The 27,621-nt window shown below is 43.3% G+C and overlaps 1 protein-coding gene across 1 annotated transcript in view; it reads left to right on the forward strand.

The window, feature by feature from the left end:
- Positions 1-27,621, forward strand: part of nalcn (sodium leak channel, non-selective) — a 75,270-nt gene that overhangs the window by 22,663 nt on the left and 24,986 nt on the right. The window contains exons 11-15 of the mRNA XM_076081857.1: positions 7,388-7,519; positions 9,281-9,448; positions 13,226-13,417; positions 15,325-15,462; positions 16,455-16,529. Coding sequence (XP_075937972.1) covers positions 7,388-7,519; positions 9,281-9,448; positions 13,226-13,417; positions 15,325-15,462; positions 16,455-16,529 — 705 coding nt within the window. The remainder of the gene's footprint in view (positions 1-7,387; positions 7,520-9,280; positions 9,449-13,225; positions 13,418-15,324; positions 15,463-16,454; positions 16,530-27,621) is intronic.

Genomic DNA, 27,621 nt, shown 5'->3' on the forward strand with positions numbered 1-27,621 from the left:
AAAAATAAAAAATAAAAAAATAAAAAAAATTATAATAAATAAAAAAAATGCGTTAACGGCGATAAAATAATTGTCGGCGTTAATTAATGGATGCGTTAACGCGAAATTAACGCGTTAACTTTCCCAGCACTAATATATATATATATATATATATATATTTATATATGAATATATATATATATTTACATATTTATATATATATATATATTTATATTTACATATTTACATATTTATATATTTTTTATATATATGCACCCCCCCCCCCCCCCCCCCCCCCCCCCCCTTTCCTCCAGATGACAATACGCCTATTGTCAGCGGATCATATCGGGACACCTCTCATGAGCACAGCTGTCTCTCCTCTTCTGTGAGATTGCAGTTGACATCGCACTGACCAGCCAGCCTTCAGAGAGTGAGGATTTGCTGCACTGTTTAAATTGACGGGGCATAAATTGGGTGATAAAAAACCCTCAAGAACCCAGACAAGAAGTCTGAACGCTTGACGAACAGGGCAGTGCTTATTTCTTTTTTTTTTTTTTCAGCGTGCTACTGTTTTCCCAAATACCAATACACACTTGAAATGATTTATCTACAACACTATTTGCATACAGCATTTCTATCACGTACACTCTGTTGCATTCAAGCAAATGAGAGCTGAGTACATGCTGTATTTTAGCAGAATGTACTGGGTCATGTTTTAGAAATTAACCAGCAACACAAATAATAAAGAACCCATCAAACACGTGTGAAAGGATTTCAGAAACATCACACACAACGGGGGGGGGGGGGGGGGGGGGGGGGTGAGGATATATATTGTCCCACGTTTTATGCTGTTAAATTTATCTTGAGGCCATATATGGAGTGCCAGTGCCATCAGCTGCATTAGGCGAATTAGGGCATTTTGCCTTTGGAGCGACATGAAGGCACATCTTTAGCCATTTGGAAAAAATAAATAAACTGAAAGATTAAAAATATGATTTTGTGTTGGAGCTGGATGGGCTGGCTGTATCTGTTTGATTCCCAAAAGCTGACAGGGAATATGGGCAAAGTCAGGACCTTGAGAAAACCAATTCATACGCACAAGCATCCACTTTCTGTTCTCTGTCAGTTTGCCTCTATCTCCCCCTCCTTCCCTCACACACACACACACACACACACACACACACACACACACACACACACACACACACACACACACACACACACACACGCACACACAACTCCGTTCAGCCAAAACACCCATGGGGGAGAGCGTCTGGTTGCTGGAAATGTCAAACTGCTTTGTCACGTCCAATCTCAGTCAGAGAGCGTAACCACTGTGTGTGTAGAGTTGTGCTAAAACAACAAAGACTAGCAGCTGTATTAGTCTGGGTTGAGTTTACACGATGACAAGAATTCACATTTGCGACAACAGTGAATGGAATGTTGTGCTCAATAACAAGCTAATAAATTAAAAACAATAAGACAAAAAGACGAGACTAAAGAGCAGAAAATACGACCTCGTAAAACTTCACGCCAGCTTTAAATCTTGTTTGCACGGAGCACCAGCAGTTTAACTTCTCGCCCCCTCTGCAGTGATGTAGGCGTTTACTCCGGGGCGTGTCCGTACACTGTGACATCACCACTAGGCGTGGCTACAGGCAGAAGCGCCAGAGCAAGTGGAGTAGAAGCGTCTTTTTTTCTTAATAATAATAATATAACAATAATAATGATTTAGTTTCACTGCGATCATGGACTCAATGTAGACATAAGGGAAAGAGAAGCGTATATTTATTGAATCTGCTTGGTCTACCGACTCCAGCCAAAGATTAGCAGAAAGAATGTTCGTACTGTTGCCGAAATGCCGGACGGATTGGCCTGTCTATGTTAGCTAACTTTGCCAGCAAGCCCACCTATGGTAAGCTCGCTGATAGGACAGGTTTTGGCTGAGGAGACAGGACATTCGCTAAGGAGCCGAATCAAACAGTCGGCCCTTTTCGGCGTTTTTGGTTTTCATAGCACCCTCAATCTAACTAAGACTAGTGCAGTTGGCTGTGTTTTTGACTTAATTTAAGAGGTTAGGTGGTGTAGAAATGTAGGAAATCAGTTTTAAATGACTGTAATTTTGTTATTTAAAGAAGAGAGAAGCATAACTGTGATTCTAACCTCCTCCCAGTGGCATTTTAAAGTGCTTTAACAATCGTGGTACTCGCTCTGACCTTTCAGAAATTATAATAATAAGAGGACCTTGTCAGATAAACACAAATAAAAGTCACCTTATGTGTTAAAATGCTGCCATTTTTTTCTGGTGATGACATTCTCTCTAAATCTCCTGCTCTTTCCGTTTGTCACTAAGTATCATTTTTTTTTTTTACACTTTTTTTTTGTTCCTTAAAACGCCAATGAATCATCCACCCAAGTTCAAAGTTCCATCAGATGATTACATACACGAGTTCCGTCATCATTACTCTTTCTCTGATTACCAATTGTGGATCAGGCTTTCTAGAGGCTAAGGAGTTTGCACTGTTAGTGTATCTGTGTGTAGGAGGGTAGATGGCCGTGGTCCCATTTTCCCGAATTTGATCTTTCCAAACACTCTTCATCTTTCCTAAAGTCTTCCTCGCTTTTTTCTCTCTTCACTTTTCCAACCCTTCCTATTTCCAGTCTCACGTGCATGTCTTTTTTTAGGGTGAGCTATTCTACCCACTCTCAAGCTGTTCGTTATGCCACATACATGTGGATCAAGGCTGCGATCACATCTGTCATACGTTCCGGTGTTTGTCTAAGTGAGGAGTGCAAGTTTTTGTCCAAACATTCTTTTTTTTGGGGGGGGAGTTGTTTCCCCTCCCATTCTTTTGAGTCCCGACTGTTTCCATTATGTGATGTTGTTGGAGCTGTTCAATGCCCCTGCTATCCCCCACGGGAAATAACGTACGTTTCTCGCCCCTTTCCTTTCTTGTTTCCAGGCTGTCTGAATGCACACTGATTCTGCTGTCTGGGTGGATGTTTCTCCCAGCGACCAATGAAAGGCTCCTGATTGCTTTGAATTGCCTGCCGTTTAGCTGCCGGCCCTCCCTCTTTGCCTGTTTCCACCTCGTAATATACAGTACGGTGTATAGTTGGCAGCTCAGAAAAAGAAAGAACCTGTGTCTGTGCCATCACATGTATATTTATTCTCTCCTTGAATATCTGACAGTTATCATCTGTCTTCCAGTCTGTGCTCTCGGAAGCTATATATACAGGTGCTGGTCATATAATTAGAATATCATCAAAAAGTTGATTTATTTCACTAATTCCATTCAAAAAGTGAAACGTGTCTATTATATTCATTCATTACACACAGACTGATATATTTCAAATGTTTATTTCTTTTAATTTTGATGATTATAACTGACAACTAAGGAAAATCCCAAATTCAGTATCTCAGAAAATTAGAATATTACTTAAGACCAATACAAAGAAAGGATTTTTAGAAATCTTGGCCAACTGAAAAGTATGAACATGAAAAGTATGAGCATGTACAGCACTCAATACTTAGTTGGGGCTCCTTTTGCCTGAATTACTGCAGCAATGCGGCGTGGCATGGAGTCGATCAGTCTGTGGCACTGCTCAGGTGTTATGAGAGCCCAGGTTGCTCTGATAGTGGCCTTCAGCTCTTCTGCATTGTTGGGTCTGGCATTTCGCATCATCCTCTTCACAATACCCCATAGATTTTCTATGGGGTTAAGGTCAGGCGAGTTTGCTGGCCAATTAAGAACAGGGATACCATGGTCCTTAAACCAGGTACTGGTTGCTTTGGCACTGTGTGCAGGTGCCAAGTCCTGTTGGAAAATGAAATCTGCATCTCCATAAAGTTGGTCAGCAGCAGGAAGCATGAAGTGCTCTAAAACTTCCTGGTATACGGCTGCGTTGACCTTGGACCTCAGAAAACACAGTGGACCAACACCAGCAGATGACATGGCACCCCAAACCATCACTGACTGTGGAAACTTTACACTGGACCTCAAGCAACGTGAATTGTTGTCTCTCCTCTCTTCCTCCAGACTCTGGGACCCTGATTTCCAAAGGAAATGCAAAATTTACTTTCATCAGAGAACATAACTTTGGACCACTCAGCAGCAGTCCAGTCCTTTTTGTCTTTAGCCCAGGCGAGACGCTTCTGACGCTGTCTGTTGTTCAAGAGTGGCTTGACACAAGGAATGCGACAGCTGAAACCCATGTCTTGCATAAGTCCACTCTTTGCGGATATCCCTATTGCTTATACACTTTCTTCTACCACATATTTTCCTTCCCTTCGCCTCTCTATTAATGTGCTTGGACACAGAGCTCTGTGAACAGCCAGCCTCTTTTGCAATGACCTTTTGTGTCTTGCCCTCCTTGTGCAAGGTGTCAATGGTCGTCTTTTGGACAACTGTCAAGTCAGCAGTCTTCCCCATGATTGTGTAGCCTACAGAACTAGACTGAGAGACCATTTAAAGGCCTTTGCAGGTGTTTTGAGTTAATTAGCTGATTAGAGTGTGGCACCAGGTCTCTTCAATATTGAACCTTTTCACAATATTCTAATCTGATTTTCCTTATATACAGGGCCATAAGTATTTGGACTATGACACAATCTTTCTAATTTTGCTTATTTACACAACTCCAATGGATTTGAAACGAATCAGTCAATATGTGGTTGAAGTGAAGACTTTCAGCTTTAATTCAATGGATAAAACAAAACAATCACAATGACCGTTTAGGAATAACAGCCATTTCTACACAGTCATCCCCATTTTCAGAGGCTCAAAAGTAATTGGACAAACTAACATATTTGTGAATATAATCATTATGTTTAATACTTGGAGGAAAATCCATTGCAGTCAATGATTGCCTGAAGTTTGATGATGATTGCCTGGCACCCACAGACATCACCAAAAACGGTGAGTTTCCTCCCTGGAGATGCTTTGCCAGACCTTTTACTGCAGCCTCCTTTAGCTGCTGCTTGTTTGTGGGTCTTTCTGCCTTCAGTTTTATCTTCAGTAAGTGAGAAGCCTGCTCACTTGGGTTGAGATCAGGTGACTGACTTGGCCATTGAAGAATATTCCATTCCTTTGCCATAAGAAGCTCTTGGGTTGTGTTCACAGTATGTTTTAGGTCATTATCCATCTGCACTGTGAGGCGCCATCCAATCAATTTTGTAGCATTAGTCTGAATCTGAGCAGATAGTTTAGCCCTAAACACCTCAGAACTCATCCTGCTGCTTCTATCAGCTGTGACATCGCCAATGAACACCAGTGACCCAGTTCCATTGGCAGCCATACATGCCCATCCAAAGCACTGCCTTCACCATGTTAGACAGATGATGTGGTTTGCTTTGGATCATGAGCCGTTCCTTTCCTTCTCCACACTTTTCTCTTCCCATCATTCTGGTACAAGTTCATCTTGGTTTCATCTGTCCAAAGAATCTTTTTCCCAAACTGGTCAGGCTTTTTCAGATGTTTTCTGTTGAAGTCTAATCAGGCCTTCCTGTTCTTCAGTGTTACCAGTGGTTTTCACCTTGTTGTAAACCTTCTGTATTTAGATTCTTGAAGGCGTCTCTTGATTGTAGACTTTAACAATGATGCGCCAACATCCTCCAGAGTGTTCTTGACTTCAGTAGATGTTATGAAGGGGTTTTTCTTCACCAAGGTACACCAATTTGTTTAACCTAATAATGTTCTCCACTTGCATTGACACCTTTTTGGTCCGCATGCTGAGAGTTCCAAGGACCAACTACCAACTGCAAATATAACATTTTGAATCCTATTGTCGGCATCATTTGTCATGAAATAGTGACAGAACAAACCACATCTGGCCATGAAACCGTTTGTCAGACAATTGTCCAATTACTTTTGAGCCTCTGAAAATGTGGGTGGCTGTGTAAAAGTGGCTGTGATTCCTAAACGGTCATTGTGATTTGTTTTGTTTTATCCATTGAATTAAAGCTGAAAGTCTTCACTTAGACCACATATTGACTGATTCGTTTCAAATCCATTGGAGTTGTGTATATATATATATTAGTGCTGGGCAAGTTAACGCGTTAATATCACGTTAACGCATTAATTAATTAACGCCGACAATTATATTATCGCGCGTTAACGCAGTTTAAAAAAAAAAAATGTATTAAGCGGACATATTTAACGCAAGAACCAGGCAGCAAGCAGTGAACAGCTGTGTTCATGTGGCGTCACTTCCTTCTTCCCCCGAGTCCGGAACCCCTCCTACCCTCCGTCACAGTCGTTCACTCTTGTCTCACAAACACACACACACGCACGAGCGTGATCGTCTCGTTACCGATCAAACGTGACTGTTGTGAAGTGGAGCTTCTAGTGAGGACCAAGACACATGTTGTTTGAACGGAATACTTTACTGTCTGAACTGCAGTATTACAGTGTTACAGTGAACACAACGCGCTCTTGCACCTGACATGTGGTTTTCTACGTACATCTACATTGTTAGCATCAAGAACACGTACCATTCTACTTCCTGTCTCTTCAAAGTAAATGCACTTCCGTTTTCATGCTCTTCACAATAAAAGTAAATCATGCAATCAAACAGTTTACAACAGTGACAATATTAAAATACATATTGTCGAGTTTTTAAAGTGTTTTTGTTTGGAATATGTATAATAAGCGTCATTTAGTTATTGCTACTGAGAATTTAACAAACATTTTAAAAAAAGAAGTAGATATGTTTGCAGTTTTCAAGGTGTATATTTAAATTGCATCTCTTACACACATGAAGATAAAGTTGTGAACACCGGCTGAATATCTATTATCAGAATCATTATAACTGTATTATAACTGCTACTGTGTAAAGGGAATACTGCTGTTAACAAGAACCTGATGTGTTTAAAGTGTTTATAAACCAAATGTTATTGACCTTTTGTTCATATAGCAGTACTTTTAAAATAAAAGTGTGCAATGCACTACTTTTGAATTCATTATTGAACTTTGCGCATAACAATGCGATTAATCGCAAAAAAATCATGCGATTAATCGCGATTACAAATTTTAATCGTTGCCCAGCACTAATATATATATATAATTGATGGTATTAACACAACATTTACATTCAGGGAAAGGCAGAGTTAAGTCTCATCACCCTGTTTTTCACAATCACTCTTGTTCTGTGGTACATTACACCTTACCTATCTTCCTGTTTGTCCATCATGTTATAACCTTCAATCAGACTGGAAAAATAAATGTATCTCAGATAATGCTTTACTTTATTATTATCCTGGTATTGCTGGTTCACATCCGTAGACCAGAGTTTGATGAAGCTCAATGGGAAACTAAATAAAAATGGCCGTCCATTTCCCACGCACCTCTTCTTTCCTCTTCGCCCGTCGTGTGCTATTGACATTGATTGTAATCGAGCTCTGTCTCCACAGCAACTGATGCGGTCCTCCGTGTTCCACATGTTCATCTTGAGCATGGTCGCCGTGGACGTCATCGTTGCCGCTAGCAACTACTACAAAGGCGAGAACTACCGCCGGCACTATGATGAGTTTTACCTGGCCGAGGTGAGATGATTTTTTTCCTTCAATTTCCTGCTTTTTCTTTCAACTCCAAATGTCAACCTCGATCCCTGGGTTTAACATTGACACAAGCCCTTCGAGCATGGTTTTAATTTACAGCTTTGTTTTAATTTGTTTTATTAGATAACAAACAGTATGAGATCATCTTTTGGTAAAAGCCCGTTAAAGGACACAGACAAAGGGTTTGTCTCTACAGTAGAGGTCCTTATTTGGAATGCCCTCCATGGTAATGTCATGGTCTGTTATTAATAGGGATTTAATCCTTGCGTAGTCTGAGTGCCTCGTGATATTACCACTTTGGTGATGTATGGTCCAACTGGGGATTTAAGGGTACCAGACAGGTTATAATCCATACCTTTGTATAGTTATCATTTTTCAATAATGGACATTTTCATTAATCAACTTTAGTCTATGTATATTTCTTTATTAGCTCTTTTGATTTAGATTTTTGTTTTAAAGTGTACACGCGACACTGCACTGTATGTGTCATGCAGGTTGGTTTGATGTCATCAGTATGCAGGTGGTAAAGCGCCAACAAAGACTGCGAGGAGTATAATCACCTCCTCCGTCCCCTTCATACCTCTCTCTCACACACACACACACACACACACACACACACACGCACACACACACACAGAGGAGATAAGAAAAAGGAAGGAAAAAGAAACAGACACAATATTACCTTCCCTCACTCTCCCCATCCATATCATACAGCCATCGATCTGCAGATTTGTTCCAATCTGTGTGAAGGCTGTGGAGGGAAAAATAGGAAATGGAGGCACTGGGTTTAGAGGTAAATGCAGAAATGCACGCTTTATTGGTGAGGTGCCAATTTCATTCCCTCCTTTTTACTGTATTCCCCCTGATGAAGACAGTGGTGGTGGAAACATTCAGATGCTTTACTTAAAGGGGTCCTCCAAGGATTTCGTATGGCGCATAAAGGGGACTAGCAAGAGACAGGTTTGAAACAGAAAGGTAAAAATCGATGCCACAGAGAACAAGCTATCCCGATGTTTAGTCCCTGCTCTGGGTCAAGCTCCAGAAACACAACACCCTGTATTTCCCATAGCCATACCTGGTGGCGTCTTTTGTTATTTCGATCTCCGGTACAGGAAAACTGCATTTAAGTGGTGTAGCTGGTGGATGCTGAGCTACTTTATACTATTGGGTAGTTCAATCATTAGTGAGGCATTGTTTTATAAATTGAACGTATATCTTCAAAATAACTATAGCTGTCAAATAAGTAGCAGGGAAAGTACAATGTTTTCCCTCTGAAATGTCCTACAGTAGAAGAGTAAAGAGGCAGGAATTGGAAAAGTAAAGTTTGAGTACATTGTACTTACAGGTAAATTCATTTCAAAATGACTCTTTCTAATGTCAATATCGTGTTTGTCTGTCTCTAATAAAAAATGTAACCTGTACAAGGATTGGTGGAGAAATGGTCACCCTGTGTATATCCATGCATTACCTTTGATAAAACTTTATTTTTCTCACATGCCTCCACAGCGAATGGAGAATCCTTGATTAATTGAAGTAACAAAGACCAAGTTTAACCGCAGAAATAAAACGTTTTCCTCAAGAATTCAAGGTAGCGTGCGGGAAGCAATTGATATAGAAATTGTTTTCCTTTTAAGGGTGAAGTATTCCTTTAACTGCTGTGGAACAGCATCTTGCTGAGAGAGATTTGTGGTGGTGGGGAGTAAAAACGCTGAACCGCTGATTGCTGTTTGTTCCATTCCACCCCAGGTCGCCTTCACTGTGCTGTTTGACCTGGAGGCTCTTCTGAAAATCTGGTGTCTGGGCTTCACCGGCTACATCAGCTCCTCCCTGCACAAGTTTGAATCTCTGTTGGTGGTGGGCACCACACTGCACATCTACCCCTACCTCTACCACTCTCAGTTCACCTACTTTCAGGTATAGATACACACACACGCTCACACACATACACATTTTTACAGTATGCACTTGCACATAAGCATGCCTGTATAAACACACATGAATCCCTTTATATCGTAAATGTGAAACTGAAGCATCCTCACTTCAGATAAAATTGCAGTGTGGAACAGAAGCCGTGAATCATTTAGTGACATTTCTCTCCTGTGACCATGCATTAATGAGCGAGAATCAATCATATCACTCTTCGGTGTTAAAACCTCTCCACTATTCATTCAAAATGCTTTAAATGTAGCGACACCACAAGTGTCGAACAGAGATCCGGTGAAGTGATTTTTCCAGTGGTGACCCATTTTTGAGGGACATTTGATATGTTCAGTGAAAAGAGTCGTTCCCTGGTGGGTTTTAGGTGATATTTTGCATAAAACTGAGCCTTAATGTGCAGTCCTCAACTCCCCGTATGTGAGGCAGAGAGCTGGGAAAGTCCTGATCGTTCTGTAAGTGGAAGCAATAATGTGTGACGCATTAGTCCTCACTAGAGATGTGTCTAGTAGTTGTGATCTACATTATTTTTGTCTATAAATTCTGTGTTTGCCAATGTGTGTGATCTTCCATCCTCCAAAGGGCCGTTGTCAAGTATTTTGACTTCCCACTTTTTCATTGCCTGGGTCCAGACATGTAAATCTGCCCACTCCACCAAGTTCAAGTCAGCTGATTCGTCTCTGCGCATCGATACATGAACCAGCGGTTTCTCGATTAAGAGGTGATGGAGCGAATGAGCACCACGGGGTGACTAACAATTAGCCAATCAGGACTTACGCCGTTGTCGGAGTAATGATAACAACGATGGAGAAGAATGTAATATTTACCTCTGTCGTAGTGCTACTAGATGCCGGGTTGAGAGTCTGGCACTATTACTTTCTCTGAGGCATCTTCGTCGGCGTATCACAGCCCCTCTTGTCCACTCTTCTCGAGCCTTCCCCATTTGTGTCCGTAACCGTAACGCCAAGCTCCGACTGCCACCTCTTTACAGTACGTTGTGAATCTTGAACCCTGACAAGTAATCTAATACATTTACACAAATCCTCCCAGGTTAGACGGGAGAATTACCCCGACATCTCTGAATCGCTCACTCATCGGCCTCTCTTACTTATGTTACTAATGTTTTATTAAATGTGTGCATTTCTACAAACTATATATTTTCAAATCACTCTTTCTTTTTTCCTCTCTATTCTCGGGTTATGACAGGTTATGATAATCCATTTTGTGGATACTGTGTCAAGCATCATGTAAAGTATGTTACCTTGTGCTGCTGAATATTAGTTTTGAGTTTGATATGACCCTCTTGATTAACAAAATCATTTTACATATCCAGCACGTCTCAAACCTGGTATGTTAGTTTTGTTTTTATTAGCAGTCCCTTTTAACTCGCACTGCTTCACTCACAAACGCACAAACACCGGCAAGTGGCAACACATCACCTGTTGACAAAGTTTTTGTCCGGTTCCCAAAGCAGAACTATAAATCAACTTTGTATATTGTGACCCATGTGGCAATGGCGCCTTGTAGAAGTATCATCCATCCAGACCTTATAAGTGCTGCACTCTGTCCAAAGGGTAACCCCGTGACCTTGCTGTGTCGATGGAAATCTCTGTGGAGGATCCGATGGGAAAGGGATCCTTGACGGGTCTCCAATCAGCCTTGACCGTACAAGCTGCCCTGATCCTGTCTGACTCTCTCAACAGCTGCCATCCACACATTTGCAATGCTTACGCTCAAGCAAACGCATGCCAACGTGTCGTATGAAAACCTTTGTTGTCTTAAATCAAAAAGCAATAAATCATACCCAATTACTTAATCTTATCCAACCAAAGGGTGTTTTCACTGCTTAAGACGAGCCTCCCCAATTGTCTTTGGACCAAATGTCACAATGCAAACACCCCACTTGGCAGAATGCTTTTTAATCAACCCACCTCGACACTTCAGTAGCAGCACAATTTAACAATTCAGTCAATGCATTCATGCGAAAAGGCGGGGCATTGTATCATTTTTGGACAATTCTGGCGGAGGTGCACTGATCCGGTTCTAGTTATTGGTATTTTGCCAATACGGGTTTAAAAATTCTGGATGGGATATCCGTGACGGCGACAATGCAATTCAATTTTATGCTAAGCATTGCTTTGTCTTGCAAGAGGCTGGAGCCAGAAGCGGCACAGCTGGAGAGCCATTCTCCGAGTGTCGTTTATAGTTAATCATTGGTAGCAGGCGCACAAACCTCTTTGTGGGGGGGAAAAACAAGCTTTTGATTCAGCCATGCAAACAACAGTCTGTTATTTGTCGTGTTTCCGTCTCGCACATCTGGCCCTGAGCCTGCACCGTGATTGGGATAACCTCTCGTAAAAGTAATTACTTTTGATTAGATTTTATTGTTTATTGCTCTTCTCATGTCTGGATGAGTAGTCGAGATATGTTTTTTTTTTTCTTCTCTTGAAACAGTCACATTTATTTCTTCGGTTTTTCAGATATGCAACTAAATAGTTAGATATTCATGGATGCAAGCAAAGGCAACCATGCTGTACACACACATCGCTGAGGCGTATATCGTTAACAATAAAGCCACACACACAACGCTACGATGCAACAACTACTGCAACAGAATACGCACAGCGCACTCGCCTCTCTCTAGCCAATCAGACACACGTGCACACGCCCCAAACCGACACACACACACACACTTCTTCTTGTCACCGCCCTGGTGTCCAAGAAGAGGAGCGACGAGGTCCTGCTTTAATCCGGGTTCTCACGAAAGACACTGGATCCAATTTGTCGATCACGAACAGACATGAAGACAGGCTCTCTTTTAGCGGCAGCCTGTCGCGTCTCTGGCTGACCGTGTCGTTTACGTCTCTCATTCATATTTGCAAGTAAATGTTTTGCAGTTTGAGTAATGAAAACATCTCTTAGTATACTTTTAAAAGACATTTTAGTGACTACAAGTGACAAATAATTGTGTTATGATTTCGGAGGCCCGCTGAAATTTTGCTTTTGAGGATTTTAAAGGGGGGGGGGGTCTGAAGTGTCAATCAAGTATTTTGCACACTGCCTTTTCAGATTCCCAAGCTGTGTAGTTCTCATGCTTAGGACAAAAAAGAGAGAAGATGTTTATAGCCTCATACCCTCGGTGAACCTACCCTCTTATGGTTTGCTCTCAGCCCCAGAGCTTGCAACTGTAGTAAAATGGATAGTGGTCATCACGGTTTGTCAGGGCTAGAAGGTATAATGTCCTCCCATTCCCATCCGTCATCATGCTGCGAGCGTTCTTACTGTATTAGTTTACTGTCGGATCCCCCTGTAGACCAGCCTCCCCCCGTCTGTCTCCTTTATTTTGCTGCGTGTCCAGGGAATGGGAGATAGCCATTCATTTGGCTTTGAGCAGGATTGTGAAGAAAAAATCTTTGGCCTGGGGCATCAGTGCTGAGCTCGATCAATAGCCACTCTTCTGGATCCCAGATCAGAGTCAGACCAGTATGCATTACCTTTAGGGGGTTGTTGTCACCGCAAGCAATTTCAGGACTGAGCCCGTTGACAGAGCACAGTATCAGTGCACCTTTACCACTGGGTCCACATCAATGCCCTGTTTTGTCCCCTGTGTTTCCTTTTATAACGCTGATTTATATTGTAATCTATATAAATACCACCTCTGTGTTCCTCATGATTATCAAACTACTTTCCCAAAGACCAAAAAATCAAGGGTTACACAAACGGTCACCTCACGGTGTATGCTTTTCCTCTCCTCAGGTGCTACGTGTCGTGCGTTTGATTAAGATCTCCCCGGCTCTGGAGGACTTTGTGTATAAGATATTTGGTCCGGGTAAAAAACTCGGCAGCCTGGTGGTGTTCACAGCCAGCCTCCTCATCGTCATGTCGGCCATCAGCCTGCAGATGTTCTGCTTCGTGGAGGAACTGGACCGCTTCACCACGTTCCCCAGGGTAAGGAACCCCTCGCACTCACCCTCCCACCAAGAGGGCAATCTGTATGTATGGATTAGCTTTATTAAAGAAAGCCTCTATCGGTGTGATTCTGCTTATTTTTAAGTGTTCTTTTAAACTGTAAACTGTGCCTAAATGAATCACAACTTGTTTCAGATTCACCCTGAGTCACATACCTAAGCCCAAATGGGTGATTCATTGAACAGAGTAGGTCTAAATAACCAATCAAGGTAACTTTTGCTTTTGCAATCAACAGCGATCTTTCAGCCAGGAGACCGCTTTTCGTGTTTCGGCGTGACTTACGCGTACTTCAGTAAAGACAATTCCGTGGTTAGTTTCACCCAAACGACAATCTTTTCCTAAACACAAGTAGTTTTGTTGACTATACCGGACTGAGTTGTTTCCTGTGAAGACAGATGTTTATTTTGAAAAGACCGTCTGTATGTAGCGAGCGGAAAATAACGTGTCGCTGGCTATCGTAGGAAAGCACACCAAAAATGAGGAGTAACTGTTCGTAGGATAGCATGTGGACCGTTAATGAGAATACGTTGCAGCAGGTTGTCATTTTCTCTCTTTGCATTGTATTATGCAAGGCTTCCTGTGAGTGACTGCTGCTTATCAGATGTCAACGTATCTTCCATTATACCCTCAAATGCTGTATTTGTAGGTTTTTAGGGCTGCTCCCGTTTTGGTCTTTGTCTATTAACATGTCTTCAGTCGATTACTCATTGCTTTATGCTTTTTTCATGCTGAATGATTTATTTCCAAGAAACTTGCGAGCATGAACGTCTCTAAAACATCTTAAAACAAGGTTTAAAGTGGTGCTTTTGTGTGATTCTTTGTGGGGAAGGAAAAGAGTTTTTAATATTTATTTTATTCAGCCAACATTTTCATGCAACATCAGCAGTTATATAGTAACCATCTGATTTTGAATGGCGTAGTTTTCGCCTGCACAAATAACGCCGACCAAACGGGTAAACTCTTTAAAAACTCTACTGCTCCAAACGCACCTCTTCTGAATATGCCCTAATGGAAACATTCAATGCAGTTAAAATCAGGACATACAGGTACATACAAAACTTATAAATTCATGCGAGCAGCTCCAGAGTGACACCTCAGACAAACAGCGGAGAGGCCTGCAGATGTCGATGATGGGTTGCGCGATGAGGTCGACAGATGTGGTACCTCCTTTGATTTCTAAGTGCCTCATCTTTCCATCCTCCTTTCTTTTTTTTTTTTTATTCCTCCTCACCCCCTCCAACATTTCTCCGATCCCAGGCACAGCGGGACACGGGGGGGTTGCTCGTAAACAGATGCCACTTGTATGCTCGCTCTCATTCTCTCTCTTCGTCTCCGTCACTGCCTGTGCCTCATGTGCACACAAGACGCACACCGCATCACAGTTAATGATGTTTGGCTGTCTCCCCCCTACGGGCAACGACCTGTTGCTGGGTTTATCTTCATCGGCGGTGACGTGGGAGCAGCTGGGAGGGGCTGGTGGTGGGGGGGGGGGGGCTGTCTGGAGGTGAGATACTAAGGAGGAGGCACAGGCATGTCATTTGACTCCAGGGGCCACGGTGTTGCCTGTGTCTCTTCCCTACACTTTTATCTGACCTCTTCTAAGTAAATTAGAGAGCAGCAGGACAGAAAAATGGCTCCTCATTTCCTCTCTTCTTTCTCTCTATAATATTTCAAACATTGTTACCTAGAGAGGAATGGTCAGAAAGGGATCAGCTGTGGGATATTTGCCCTCCTGCGAAAGAAAAAAAAAGCATGTTTCAAATGTCAGATCCTTCTGCCTCTCGGTGTAATTTCCTCTCCCTCTCTTCACCGCTCACGCACTCACTTGCCCTCTGTAGCATTTTGTCTCTCTCACTCCCTCTTATCCTGTGCTTTCCTCCCTGTAGGCATTCATGTCCATGTTCCAGATCCTAACCCAGGAGGGCTGGGTGGATGTCATGGACCAGACTCTGGTGGCTGTAGGTCACATGTGGGCTCCCGTAGTAGCCATTTACTTCATCCTCTACCATCTGTTCGCTACCCTGGTGAGGAACTCACTGTGCTATTTCAAATGTACAAGTCAAAAAAGTTGCAAGAGATGCATTTCACTGCAGTAATCTCTTCACACTCATATTATTCACATTATTGTGGTCAGTAAAAGCAGGGTTGCTGAAAATTTGTGGCCGAAAGGATACACAAATAGTTTTCTCAATGCATCCAATTAGTGCCCCCGCGCCCGTCGGTGTGCATCTAATCACAGTCGATCAGACTTGCAGGCGTAAGAAGTGCTGACATTTTGGCGGTTTGGCCCTCGAATATGGGGAGCGTTCAGACAACACAGACGGTCTCAGGATGACTCACGCTTCAGCCCAGACAGACAGGATGTCCTCCAGAACAGAACAAGCAACAAATGCAATTACTAGGCAGACTTTGTACTTTTGGAGAAAAAAAAAAAAGTATTATTTCAATAATGGAAACGGGGATAATGACATTTACATATTGCGACGTGTTCACATACTGAGTCGAAGTCGAGACAAAGTTTATCAGAACCCGATATCACAAAGCATGCCTCAAGGGGGCTGCACGTGTATTTAATACAGCAACAGAGCACACAGAAACCTGTAGCTAAATATACGAGGCATTAAAAATGAAAAATAGTTGAAGGTGCAGGGAATCCAATCCAATCTAATTACGAGGGAAAGAGAGTTATATGTCTTGTGAAAGGTCACTGAAGCCGCAAGGTCGATTGTTTTTAAAGGTGCTAAATTTCATATTCAGAGCAATAATATAGCAGCAAACAACTATTAGCTATGTGAAGATATAGTGGAGTAATGTCTTCCTGAGCAGATAGTGAAGTCGCCCACCCTCCGCTTCCCCCTCAGGTAAAGACTGTTAGCTCTGTCTGCACTGTTGCGGATGTTTGCACTGTTAGCGCTGTTAGCTGCGAGTCGCCAACTCAGCCGTTGAGAGCCGTGCTCTCTCTTTGTAATGTGTTCACACACAGTATTGTGTTCTAATGTCTCTTGTTGCATTTTAGATTCTGCTCAGTCTTTTTGTGGCTGTAATCTTGGACAATCTTGAGTTGGATGAAGACTTGAAGAAGCTCAAACAGGTAAGAAACTTATGTAAATTATGTCCAGAGACTCTCAGATCCATTAAGCTAAATCATTATCTAGGAATAGGAACAGTTCATTTGTTTGCACATGCAGTATTAGGATTCCAAATAAGGGAAATGGGGCACTAAACCATGAGTATCTGTGTCTGAGTTAGCGGTAATCTCTGTAAACACATTCTGGATTCATATGCACAATCTGTAGGCAACTGGACAAGATATTGGTATTGGAAGCTTGCTGGTTTCTGTTTGTAGACTGTGTAGTATTGACCAATCACATTGGAGTAGGCTTTGGTTGAATGCTAGAAATGCAATCTCAGAACCCACTGGCTGTTGTCTGATCACGATTTAGCTTTTTATTCATTTGAAACTAGCTTAAAATGTGACTCCGCAACTCACAAGCTTTGCTTACTATTAAAAGTAGGTGTCGCTGATAGAAAAATGGAACACAATTCTCCACCTAGAATGACTAATTATCAACTGAGACTCTCGCTTTGGTGGAAAGATACATTAGACAATGTGTCTCGAGGTTTCTTGTTTTCCAGAAAGAGTTAATAACAAGTGGTGTTCAGTTCTGTTAAGTCTTGGACATTTTATACCGCAGGACTAAGGACTGTCAATCACCTCTTCGATAGGGTTCTGTTTCGCTCTACTAATTCAACCATGGCCACGCTAGATTAAAGCTACATTTGTGACATGGCATTGCCAGGCTCCGTCACTGTGGCTGGTTTATCACAATGTTACATTTGGTGCCTTAAAGTTGTGAATGACCCACTATTTTTATCTTTTTTTAAAAATATGTTTTGTGTAGAAATGCTCCTAGCAGTGATCCCTTTGAAATTTGAAATAAAAAACAGCTGCCTTTCTGTCACATCAGTTTCAGGATATACAGCTCTAGTGGGCATGATGCAGTTGTCTTTCCTGCTTGTGCAATGTCAAAAAAGATGACTGTGCATGTTTCACCCCGTGCATAATTTCTTTGAATTTGGAAAGGTTCAATCAATTTGATTTACATAATTTCCATTTTATTAATCACATTTATGTGGCAATAAATTAAGGCCAGTATGTGTTCCAGTCCAAAAACCTGCAGCACCTTCTGTAAAAGTGATCTATTACAATCCCAGTTTCTATCTTTTTATTTAATTTATATGATCGTTAATAGCAAACTTTTTCAAAAGTATGCATACACAGAGGGGAGTCAAATTTGGTTTATTACTCCTACTTTTGCATTGTTGAAACAGCTGACTGTGCATGTTTCATCCCGTAGACATGGGCTCAATAGATTTGATTGACATAATTTTCCTTTTTATAAATGACATGTGGCAAGATATTTCGACCGGTATGTATTTCAGTACAACGTCTTTCTTTCAGGAGACATATTGACCAGTTAGAATAACGATAGCAGAAGTACACACATTTAAAATGCGGTTTGATCAGGAGGGATAACTTATTTGTCTGCTGCTTGCCATTTCTGCTTGTTGTTTGCTGCCACATTGTATTTAAAATCACTTTGTTACCACCCTTGCAAGAGTGACAGGGTTGTAATATGTGCCCACGTGTGGGCAGTCATTTCTTAATTTTCACCTTTTGGGATTTTTTTTTGCTGCAGGTTTTTTCTCTATAGAGTTGAGTAAGTGGGCAATTAACTTTGATAAAGCAAAACCCATGTTGTGTGAAAAAGCTGGCACATATACACACAGACAGGGCCTCGGTGCTTGTCTTTGTTCAATGAGTGAAACCAGTTTCTGTCATCAAATGAGGTGCAGATGAATTGGGGGAATTGTTTTTTGAACGGTCACAGAGAGAAAAATCCCTAAAGATCAAAGCCCCTGGTCAGTTCATGGTAGTAGCCATACAGTACAATACTTTATGAATTAATCTACTGTATAAGCTCACTGACATTAACGGGTTTGCGGACACACACACACACACACATGCTCACATAAATGGAGTGCACTCACAGCCGGCTGGCAGGTCTCAGCTTGCCTGGGCAGGTTATTTCCCACCCACAGCTGAGTGATTAGGCGCAGCGACTGTAAAATTGCCTATTTTACAGGTGCTTCAATCACGGATACGGAGGCTGCATGTAAATAGACCGTAGATCGTGATCACGCACCCACAAGAGAAAGCTTCTGCAAACATTTGGCAAAAGGCCCGATGACACGGCCAGCGCTTCTATAAGAAATACGCACGAGGGCTTTTGAGGGATGAGAAACCAATTACAGTGTATGAGATGAATTCTTTTTATTTTGCCCGCTGTTTGATGAATGACTTCATTGAGTTGGTAATGTTTGTGATTTGTCCTTAATATGACCATGGCAAGCTCTTCAAAAAGGAAAAGAAATGACAATATATAGAAAATAGTGTTGCCTCATGTATTTATTGTCCTCTCAAAAACAGTGATAATTCAGTGACTGTTATGGGAATTGGATGGATATCGATCAATATTTTTTCATTATTTTGACGGTTTGACACACAGAATCCATGTGTATATTCTCTCCCCATAGACATTTTTTAATCATCTCTTCTTCACAGTTGATCGAACACACAGACCGTTGCTGTGTTCAAATTAATTGCAAATAATGGAATGACAAATTGAAGCCGAATAAACTATTCAAATAGCGAGTTCATGCAAATCATAGAACTTTGTCTCGGTATAATTTGAAGAGAAATAAGGGAGGTGGCAGGTTATCTTGCCCCTGACATCCTGCTCCCCATCACGCTCCATGTGTGTCAGAAATCTCAGTAAAAGAAAAGCAGTCAAACGCGTCGTCTCACCTTCCCCGCCATTGTGTTTCGCTTCTACCCATGAAAGACTTCAAGGTTAACAAACGTGTGCGCTCGCAGGTGTGCCAGCGGCGTCTTTACCGTATGTGTGTGTGTCTGGGGTGCACGTGTCGCTTTAAAATGAGAATTCACATGTGCTGCCAAGCTTTGAGCGATAAGGCCCACCTGCACTGCACAATGGTGAACCATTCTTCAAATTAATTTCCTATGCTAAATATGACAATTTCACACAAATGTCAAATAGGATAAAATGATGAAGTGATGACATTTTGGTCAGAGATGGATGGAAACCACAACATGACTAATTCTAGTTAACATTATTGGCTGCGTCTCAATTCAGTGGCCGTTATCGTCTCTGTGACTACCTCTGCTGCCGACTTAACAACAATCTGAGACACCATAGAAATAAAATAGGATCAATCAATGTAAATCAAATCAATGTAGCTAGATGATCAGAGCGGCAGCCATTTTTATGTGTACCATTGCCATTGCGAACGTTGTGGCGCACTAACTCCCGTATGAACTAAACAGATTCACGGCGACTGGTGGGCTCACTGAGGTGAGGTTTTGCAGTAACGACTATGAAAGCAGGGGTTTAGTAACGTTACGAAATGTGGAGAACCACGGAAAATGAGTAAAATTGAACAACTTAATGCTTGATCCGCACTTTCTTATCACAGCGAAGGAAAACACATTGTTATCGCCATATAAGTGTCAACTGTGTTCGGCTCATTTACTGTAACTAGTGTAGCGTTTAAATATTGTGGAATTAGCAAGCTAGCTAGCTAACTAGCAGACAGCTGGCTGGTTAGCTAGCTTGCTAATTCCACCGTGCCACACTTGGTGAAGTAAAGGTGCCCAACAGTGGGCTGGTGGCCGCTGGGTACAACGGTCCCTCCGGCTCACGCCCCATCGCAGAGAAGGACAAGTTAGTTCAGCTAGTTACCTAGCTTACTAGCCAGCCGTCCGGATGCAGCTCTTGAGACGGCAAGCTGAGACAACACTCTCACTGACGTGTGTTGTCACCATTGTAACTAATAACAATTACCATTTTCCTTTGTACTAGTCAAATGACCACGGCAAACAGTTCAATGTCCGTTCTCCTCCTATTTCTATGGTCATAACGTTTAAGGAGCTACAAACCTTAGAGGCTGCTGCTCTGTACAGAATCACAATATGACTCAGCTGAGAAAAGAACTAATGTTGTGTTAAGTACAGCAGCTTTGACAGACTGCAAAATATACATACAACTTCTATGGGTAATATAAGGCCATACTTAGGCCAGGACAAGAAAGGCTCCAGCTTTTACCTGTTCAACTTTATAAAGTTGTTAATGTTAAAGAGGTATTTGTCAAACTCCACCCTACCCGCAAATATCTGCTCCATTATTGCCCACACCTGATGGAGTTACCTGGCAGTGCTTTTTGGTCGTCATCATGTCATTATCGGGGCTGATTTATGTTTCCACCATGCGTGTAAGCTACTGTTGTCATATTTATTTATTTATTTAATTTATTTAAAAGGGACCATGTACAGTTTAAACATAAATGTCTCCATTCGATGCACTGTACCAGATTGTAGCTTAAGCTAATTTGCATCTGCAGTCCCTTGGCAGGTCAAACAAGGACAAGACAATAAAACAGTAAAAGGAAAAGACATAATACAGAGATACACCACAAAAAACATACAAGACACCCAATACAACGCTACACACAAATAGCACATCAAAAATTAGTGTTTGTCAATAAAATCAAGTCAGAAAAGACCACAAGAATTGAGGTCAGTGTGTGCAGTATCCAGGTGTGTGTGTGGACGTGCTATCCCCGTATTGTGACGACATAAATCTGATTACACAGTGACATTGTGGGGACTCGCCTTGCTTTTGGGGACAAAATGGGTTGCGGTTTAGGTAAAGTTTTAGGTCTAGGTCGAGATTTAGCTTAAGGTTAATGTTACGTTTTAGGTCTAGGTTAAGGGTTAGGATTAGGTTGGTAGCAGTCATGATTAGGGTTAGGTCTTCAGTAAATTAATGTAAGTCAATGTAATGTCTCCAAAAGTCATGACAACACGACTTTGTGTGTGTGTGTGTGTGCAAAGCAGCAGCACTATAGTGTTTCTGCCTGTGTCTTCTGATTTGATAATGACATCATCAATAAGTCATGTAGCTAAAAGCATCTGTCATCGTTTGTATGCTGATTGCAGCCCCTCCTTTCAGGGGATGACTTGCATCTGTCACCCTCGACGGGCCATTCGTCTTGATTTGTGTTGTTCCATCTAAGAGCCAAAGCTTGAGGTGTCAGGAGAAGCACAGTGACTTGTGGGTAGTCGCACCGTGATCAAGCAGATTGTCGGCTCGCTGCACTGGTTGCTTTAATGTTGTGTGATGTGAGCTGTGGGCAAGTGAAACAGTTCTGAATCCACACATCATAATCGCAGCCCGAGAAAAGGAATTCAAATCTTTTAGTTTTCAACACACACACACACACATACACACATAGGTGCATGTGCATACACACTTGCGTGTACATACACATGAAGAGTGGTCATTAATAATTAGGGAATAGAGAGTAAGCAGTGCTGCAGCTAATGAACAACCGGTTTATTCTACCATACTGATGAGCCAGGAGCAGAGAGGAAGTAGGAATTCCTTAATGGCACACACACACACACACACACACACGTGCAGATACGTGCATGTGTGCGCCAGTGCATGCTCCACTCATCACTGTTGATTAGGATAATGCATTTATTGCGTGAAATTAGGTTTGCTGGAATTTTTAATGAAATGAAGTCTGGGACAGGAGAAAGGTAGACAGCAGAGGAAAGCAGAAGTGAAGGCAGGAAGTAGACACACACACACACACACACACACACACACACACACACACACACACACACACACACACATATTAACCTCCCAGGTGTGTTTCTGTTCATAGCTGATGTGAAACTTAAATGACTGAAATATAATTCTAAAACATGTACACTGTGCAGCTGAAACTGGTTGATTTCTCTTGTGCACTTTGGTGTCGCTCCTATTTCTTCGATAGCACAGTCCAAACAACTTCCGGTCAATAATCAACCCCCTCCAGATGAAGGTAGGCCTTGCTAATGGAGTTTGTCTCAATTTAAACACATTGTCTGAAAGTTGTTACAACACAACTAGCTTTGGGAAAAAAATATATAGCACATAGAGCTTTTGTCTGACCTGTGTGTGAAAGTGTTTTGTAGTAATTAAAGCCCTACCCGGAATTGTTTCCAAGCTTAGAATAATAAATCAACTAATGCGTAGTCTATGATTTCTTGCGTTGTTATCAGATGAAATACTTTATTTTATGTTGTATTGTAAATTATTTAATATTGTATATTATTAAAAAAAAAAAAATTCCCCACAAGGTTATTGTAGGAGCAGCTGACGACAGCACAGTTTGTTTGTTTTGGTGATTTGCAGGTAAAATGCGGTTTAGCCAACAACTATAACATTTCAATCAGGAGAGACTTCATTTTGAGTGAATAAATATTCCTTTGACATGTGCACAACAGGATGACAAATGTGAATAGGCTATTAGACCCCACTGTAACGCAGTGGCGGGCCGTGCATTTTATACCTGGGCCTTCACTGTTGTCCTGCAGCTGAAATACCACCTTATAACCACATGATGGTGCCACAGATATCAGTTTCTAAGGCTGTAACTATGTTCGTATTAAATGTACGTACCTATATACGTATTAAATGTACGTAACGTTCGGTACGAGACTTGCAATAGCTTATATTCAGGAAAGTATAATGTTTTCTCCGCTCATGGAGGACAGTGGTTCTCAGCTGGACTGGCTGTGGGATCCACCATCACTACTTAATGAAAAGTCGCGGCCCAAAGAGATCGTCTTATGATTTTACTTACTCACAACTTGAGCATTGTACGTACTGCTCTGCAGTGTCTTTCCTCGTCTCAGCCCCCTGTGTCATGGTGCATCTCGCTCAGTCAGAATGCCCATATTTGATTGGCTGAGCTGCATCACGTGATGTGATTCACTACCCGACATGCCTCTGCTGTTAAGCTTCGTTTCATGATAGTCACGTGCTCGCCCACTGACCAATCACAGCGCACTCTGCACCTCGCGGCAGACACTGAGCTGCACTAATGCTGACGTCATTATAGGCCGGCGAGCAGGCTCTGATACGTCAAAGAATACGCCCAACATGTCAAACTAAAGATCTGATTGGTTGAAGAATATGACAATCAACAATATCGTCCCCGTTCACTTAAACTGCAAATGGATGCAGGCCTCAGTCTGCAGGCCTGGGTTTCTGTTCTTACCTAGAGACACAGAGGTGAAATCTGATTGGATAAAAGCTCTACTTAAAACAAGCTGCACTGGAAGCAGAGCAACTGAGGAAGACAGTAGCTGTGCATTGAGAAAATAAGATAATGGGAAAAATAGTTTTATAAATTATAATACATGTAGTGTATTTGAGAAAAATTATTAAATTATAAAATAGATATAGCTTTGTGATTCTGTTTAGGCCAGCAGAGAAGGCCTTGCAGGCCCTGACGGCCCGCCACTGCTGTAACGTCATATCATTTTAAAGGGGGTGATGAAGCTGTAAGAAGATTAGGAAACCCGGTTTGGAGTCCAGACTCTGGTGGTGGGGATGAGACGGAGAATGCTGAACATCTGGATGTGATGAGGAGTGTAGTTCTGACTAACTCAACCTGGACACTGAATGATCACTGCATGTAGCCTGGGTGGTGGAGGGCGGGGCGATTTTGCCTAAAGTGCCATCTGACAGCAACAAAGAGGAGAACAGATACAAAGTTCGACAGCAACGACGTGATTGGCTGATTGTGGCAACATCTGGACCGGAGGAGGGAGAGAGAGGGAATTGAGAATGAATGACGAGTAAAAATAAAAGTCTTCCTGATTTAATTTATATACTGAGCATATTTTTTTCAAGATTTTTTCAATAGAATTTTAATTCCTCAGCAAAAATTGTGCAAAAGCGGTTATGTAGTAAAATTCTTTACATAGATAACAGCTTTACTGTTAAATTAAAAGTGAGATGTCACCGCAGTAATGGCAGCTTTTTTACTTGCCTACAACTGGAATTGTCGCAGTAAAAGCACAATGCAGCCTTTTTGTTTTAGTTTCAATCTCTTGTTGAATCTACAAAATGTGTTTTTTTAGATTTGTTGCTAAATTGTTGGATAATTATCAGGTTAGAAAAGGCAGTGAGTCATGCATTCTGGACAGCAACTTTGAAGAAACCTTCAAAAGACCAAGGAGAAATGCAGGTTATGTTTTCACCTCTTTTTCCTTCATTGCATTAACTTGCCACGTAACCTCAGCCGGCATTGACCGTAAAACTGCAGACCCGGAAACGAAAGTTACGAATGTAACCACGGTTCTATGAATCCTGGATGACCGCCAGAGGCAGTGCTTCACACTGGATATCTTCCGTCTCGCGCATGCGCAGGTCGAATATTTATACCAACAAAGTCACCTGTGACCTCGGATGACCCCCGTCGTCTATAACTTCCGGTGTCATCCTGAGTTCAGTCCTATGGAATCTTCTCGCGAGTTCACGGGATTCCGAGTGACCAAGAACTCTGGCGTTCATTCAGGATTCATAGAACCGTAGTTACATTCGTAACTTTCGTTCTATTTCATCCTTACTGACCGCCAGAGGCAGTGCTTCACACTGGATGACTTATACCAAAAGAGTCACGAGGAATCACAAGTACCCACCTCGTATAGCTCAGGCAGAAGAAGCTGGCCAAAGAACCCTCCCCAGTGGGTGAGGGGTGGCAACGTTCACTCTGTAGTGTCTGGTGAATGTGCTCGGTGATGCCCATGGGGCCGCAGCACATTTATCCTCCACAGGCACACCTCTCAGCGCTGCCCATGACGTGGAGACACTCCTGGTAGAGTGGCCCCTCACTCCGGATGGTAGAGGACGGTTGCTCGCCTTGTATGCATGGGCAATGGCCTCCACTATCCAGTGGGACAGGTGCTGTTTTGAAAGGGCACAGCCCTTCTTAGGCCCACCATAACTGATAAAGAGCTGCTCCGACCGCCGTATGCAAGCGGTGGCTTCCACATAAGCTCTGAGGGCCCGCACTGGGCACAGCAGCCTTGACCTCTCCTCTCCCGATGGGGGGTCAAACTCTGCAAGCTGGATAGGCTGGTTGATATGCGAGCGTGTCAGCACCTTTGGGAGAAACGCTGCATTAGGCCACAAAGTAACCCCCGATCCATCTGAGTTCCACCTCAGACACGATTCACTCACCGACAGGGCATGCAGCTCGCCTACACGTTTAGCTGAAGTGATGGCAAGGAGAAACACCGTTTTGGTTGCCAGCCATCTCGGCTCTGCCCGTGCCAGGGGTTCAAAAGGAGGCAAGCATAGGGTGTCCAATACAAAATGTAGGTCCCATGCAGGGGCCTTCGGGGCGTTCGGGGGACGCAACTGCAGAGCCCCTTTTAGGAAGAGGGACACCAGTCTGTGGCTCCCTACTGTGCCATTGTCGATCCTAGCATGGTGCCATGAAAGAGCAGCCACGTATACCCTCAGGGTAGAGGGAGACCGGCCCTTATCTAGGAGGGACTGCAGAAACTCAAGTACAACAGGTACGGGGCACTGCACTGGGTCCTTGTTCCGAACCACACACCAGTCAGAAAACAGCCTCCACCTGTTTTCGTACTGCAGACGGGTAGATGGTGCCCTGGCATTCAGGATAGTTCTTCTGACTGGCTCTATGCAGCCAGTCCGCAGCTGGTCGGGCCCTCCAGCGGCCAGACCCATAGTTGGAGGTGGCTGGGATTGGGATGCCAAATCCGACCTCCTAGTTGCGACAGGAGGTCCCTCCTGTCGGGGAGGCGCCAGGGTGTCCTGCAGCAGAGTCTGTGCAGTAGGGAGAACCAAATCCTGGCTGGCCATAAGGGGGCCACTAGCAAGAGTCTGTGGCCCTGTTGAAGAACTCTGAGAAGCGTTGGCAAGATCAGAGGGAATGGTGGAAAGGCATAAAGAAGCCCCTCTGGCCACGTGTGAGCCAGGGCATCCTGACCCAGAGGACTGGTCCTCTCCGTCAGGGAGAACCAATGGGGACAGTGGGTCGACATCTCCGAGGCCAAGAGATCCACCTCTGCCCTGCCGAAGAGACCCCAAATGTTCTGCACTACATCTGGATGAAGCCGCCACTCCCCCGGTGGAGGCTTGTGACGGGACAGGAAATCTGCGACCTGGTTCCGTTCCCCTGGGAGGTACATTGCCCGAAGGCTGGTAAGGTGAGGGGCAGCCCAAGTCAGAAGGGCACGGGATACCCGTAGTAACTCTGCGGATCTGGTGCCCCCTTGATGGTTTATGTGAAACACCGCAGAGGTGTTGTCCGACCGGACAAGCACATGCTTTCCCCTCAAGTATGGCAGAGAATGTTTGAGCGCTAGGTGCACGGCCCATAGCTCTAGAACATTGACATGCTCTATGCGGTCTTGAGCAGACCACTGCCCCTGAGCAGTCCTGTTCTGCCACACTGCACTCCATCCTGAGAGGCAGGCATCTGTTGTGACCACCTCTCGGCGGAACGGGACCAAACCCATGGGGACACCGTTTCCAAGGTATGCTCTCTCCCTCCATGGGGATAGAGCGAGTAGGCACTGCTCCGATACTACTATTGCCCTGTGTCTGTGCCACTTGGCATCCAAGTGAAGGCTGTTCAGCCATCTCTGCAGGGGGCGCAGTGACAGCAAACCTAAGGGAACGACAGCTGAGGCAGCTGTTAGTTTGCCCAATAGGCGGAGAAAAAGAATGTAGGGCAACCGCCTGCCCCCTCGGAAGGGAGAGAGGCTGTGGAGGATGTCGTCCACCCGTTGGGGTGACGGACAGGCACTCATAGTGACTGTATCCAGAGCCACACCAATGAAGGTTATGCTCTGAGAAGGGCTCAGGGAGCTCTTCTCCATGTTTACCCTGAGGCCCGACCGGGCCACGTGAGAGAGAAGGCGAGCAGTGTCCTGTGCCGCCTGAAGCTGGGATGGCGCACAGATCAGCCAATCGTCCAAGTACGGCAGTATTTTCATGCCCTGTGATTGCAGGGGTGAAAGGGCAGCAGCAATACACCTTGTGAACACCCGTGGGGAGAGGGAGAGTCTGAATGGGAGCACCCTGAACTGGAAGTGACCGCCTTGAAAGGCGAAGCGAAGAAACCGCCTGTGGTGAGGTACAATGGGAACATGAAAATAGGCATCCTTCAGGTCGACAGACGTGAACCAGTCTCCCCTGGAAACCGCCCGAAGGACGTCTGCT

The sequence above is a fragment of the Anarhichas minor genome, unplaced genomic scaffold (genome assembly GCF_050575085.1).
Source record: "Anarhichas minor isolate MPS153535 unplaced genomic scaffold, ASM5057508v1 ptg000087l, whole genome shotgun sequence".
NCBI lineage: Eukaryota > Metazoa > Chordata > Actinopteri > Perciformes > Anarhichadidae > Anarhichas > Anarhichas minor.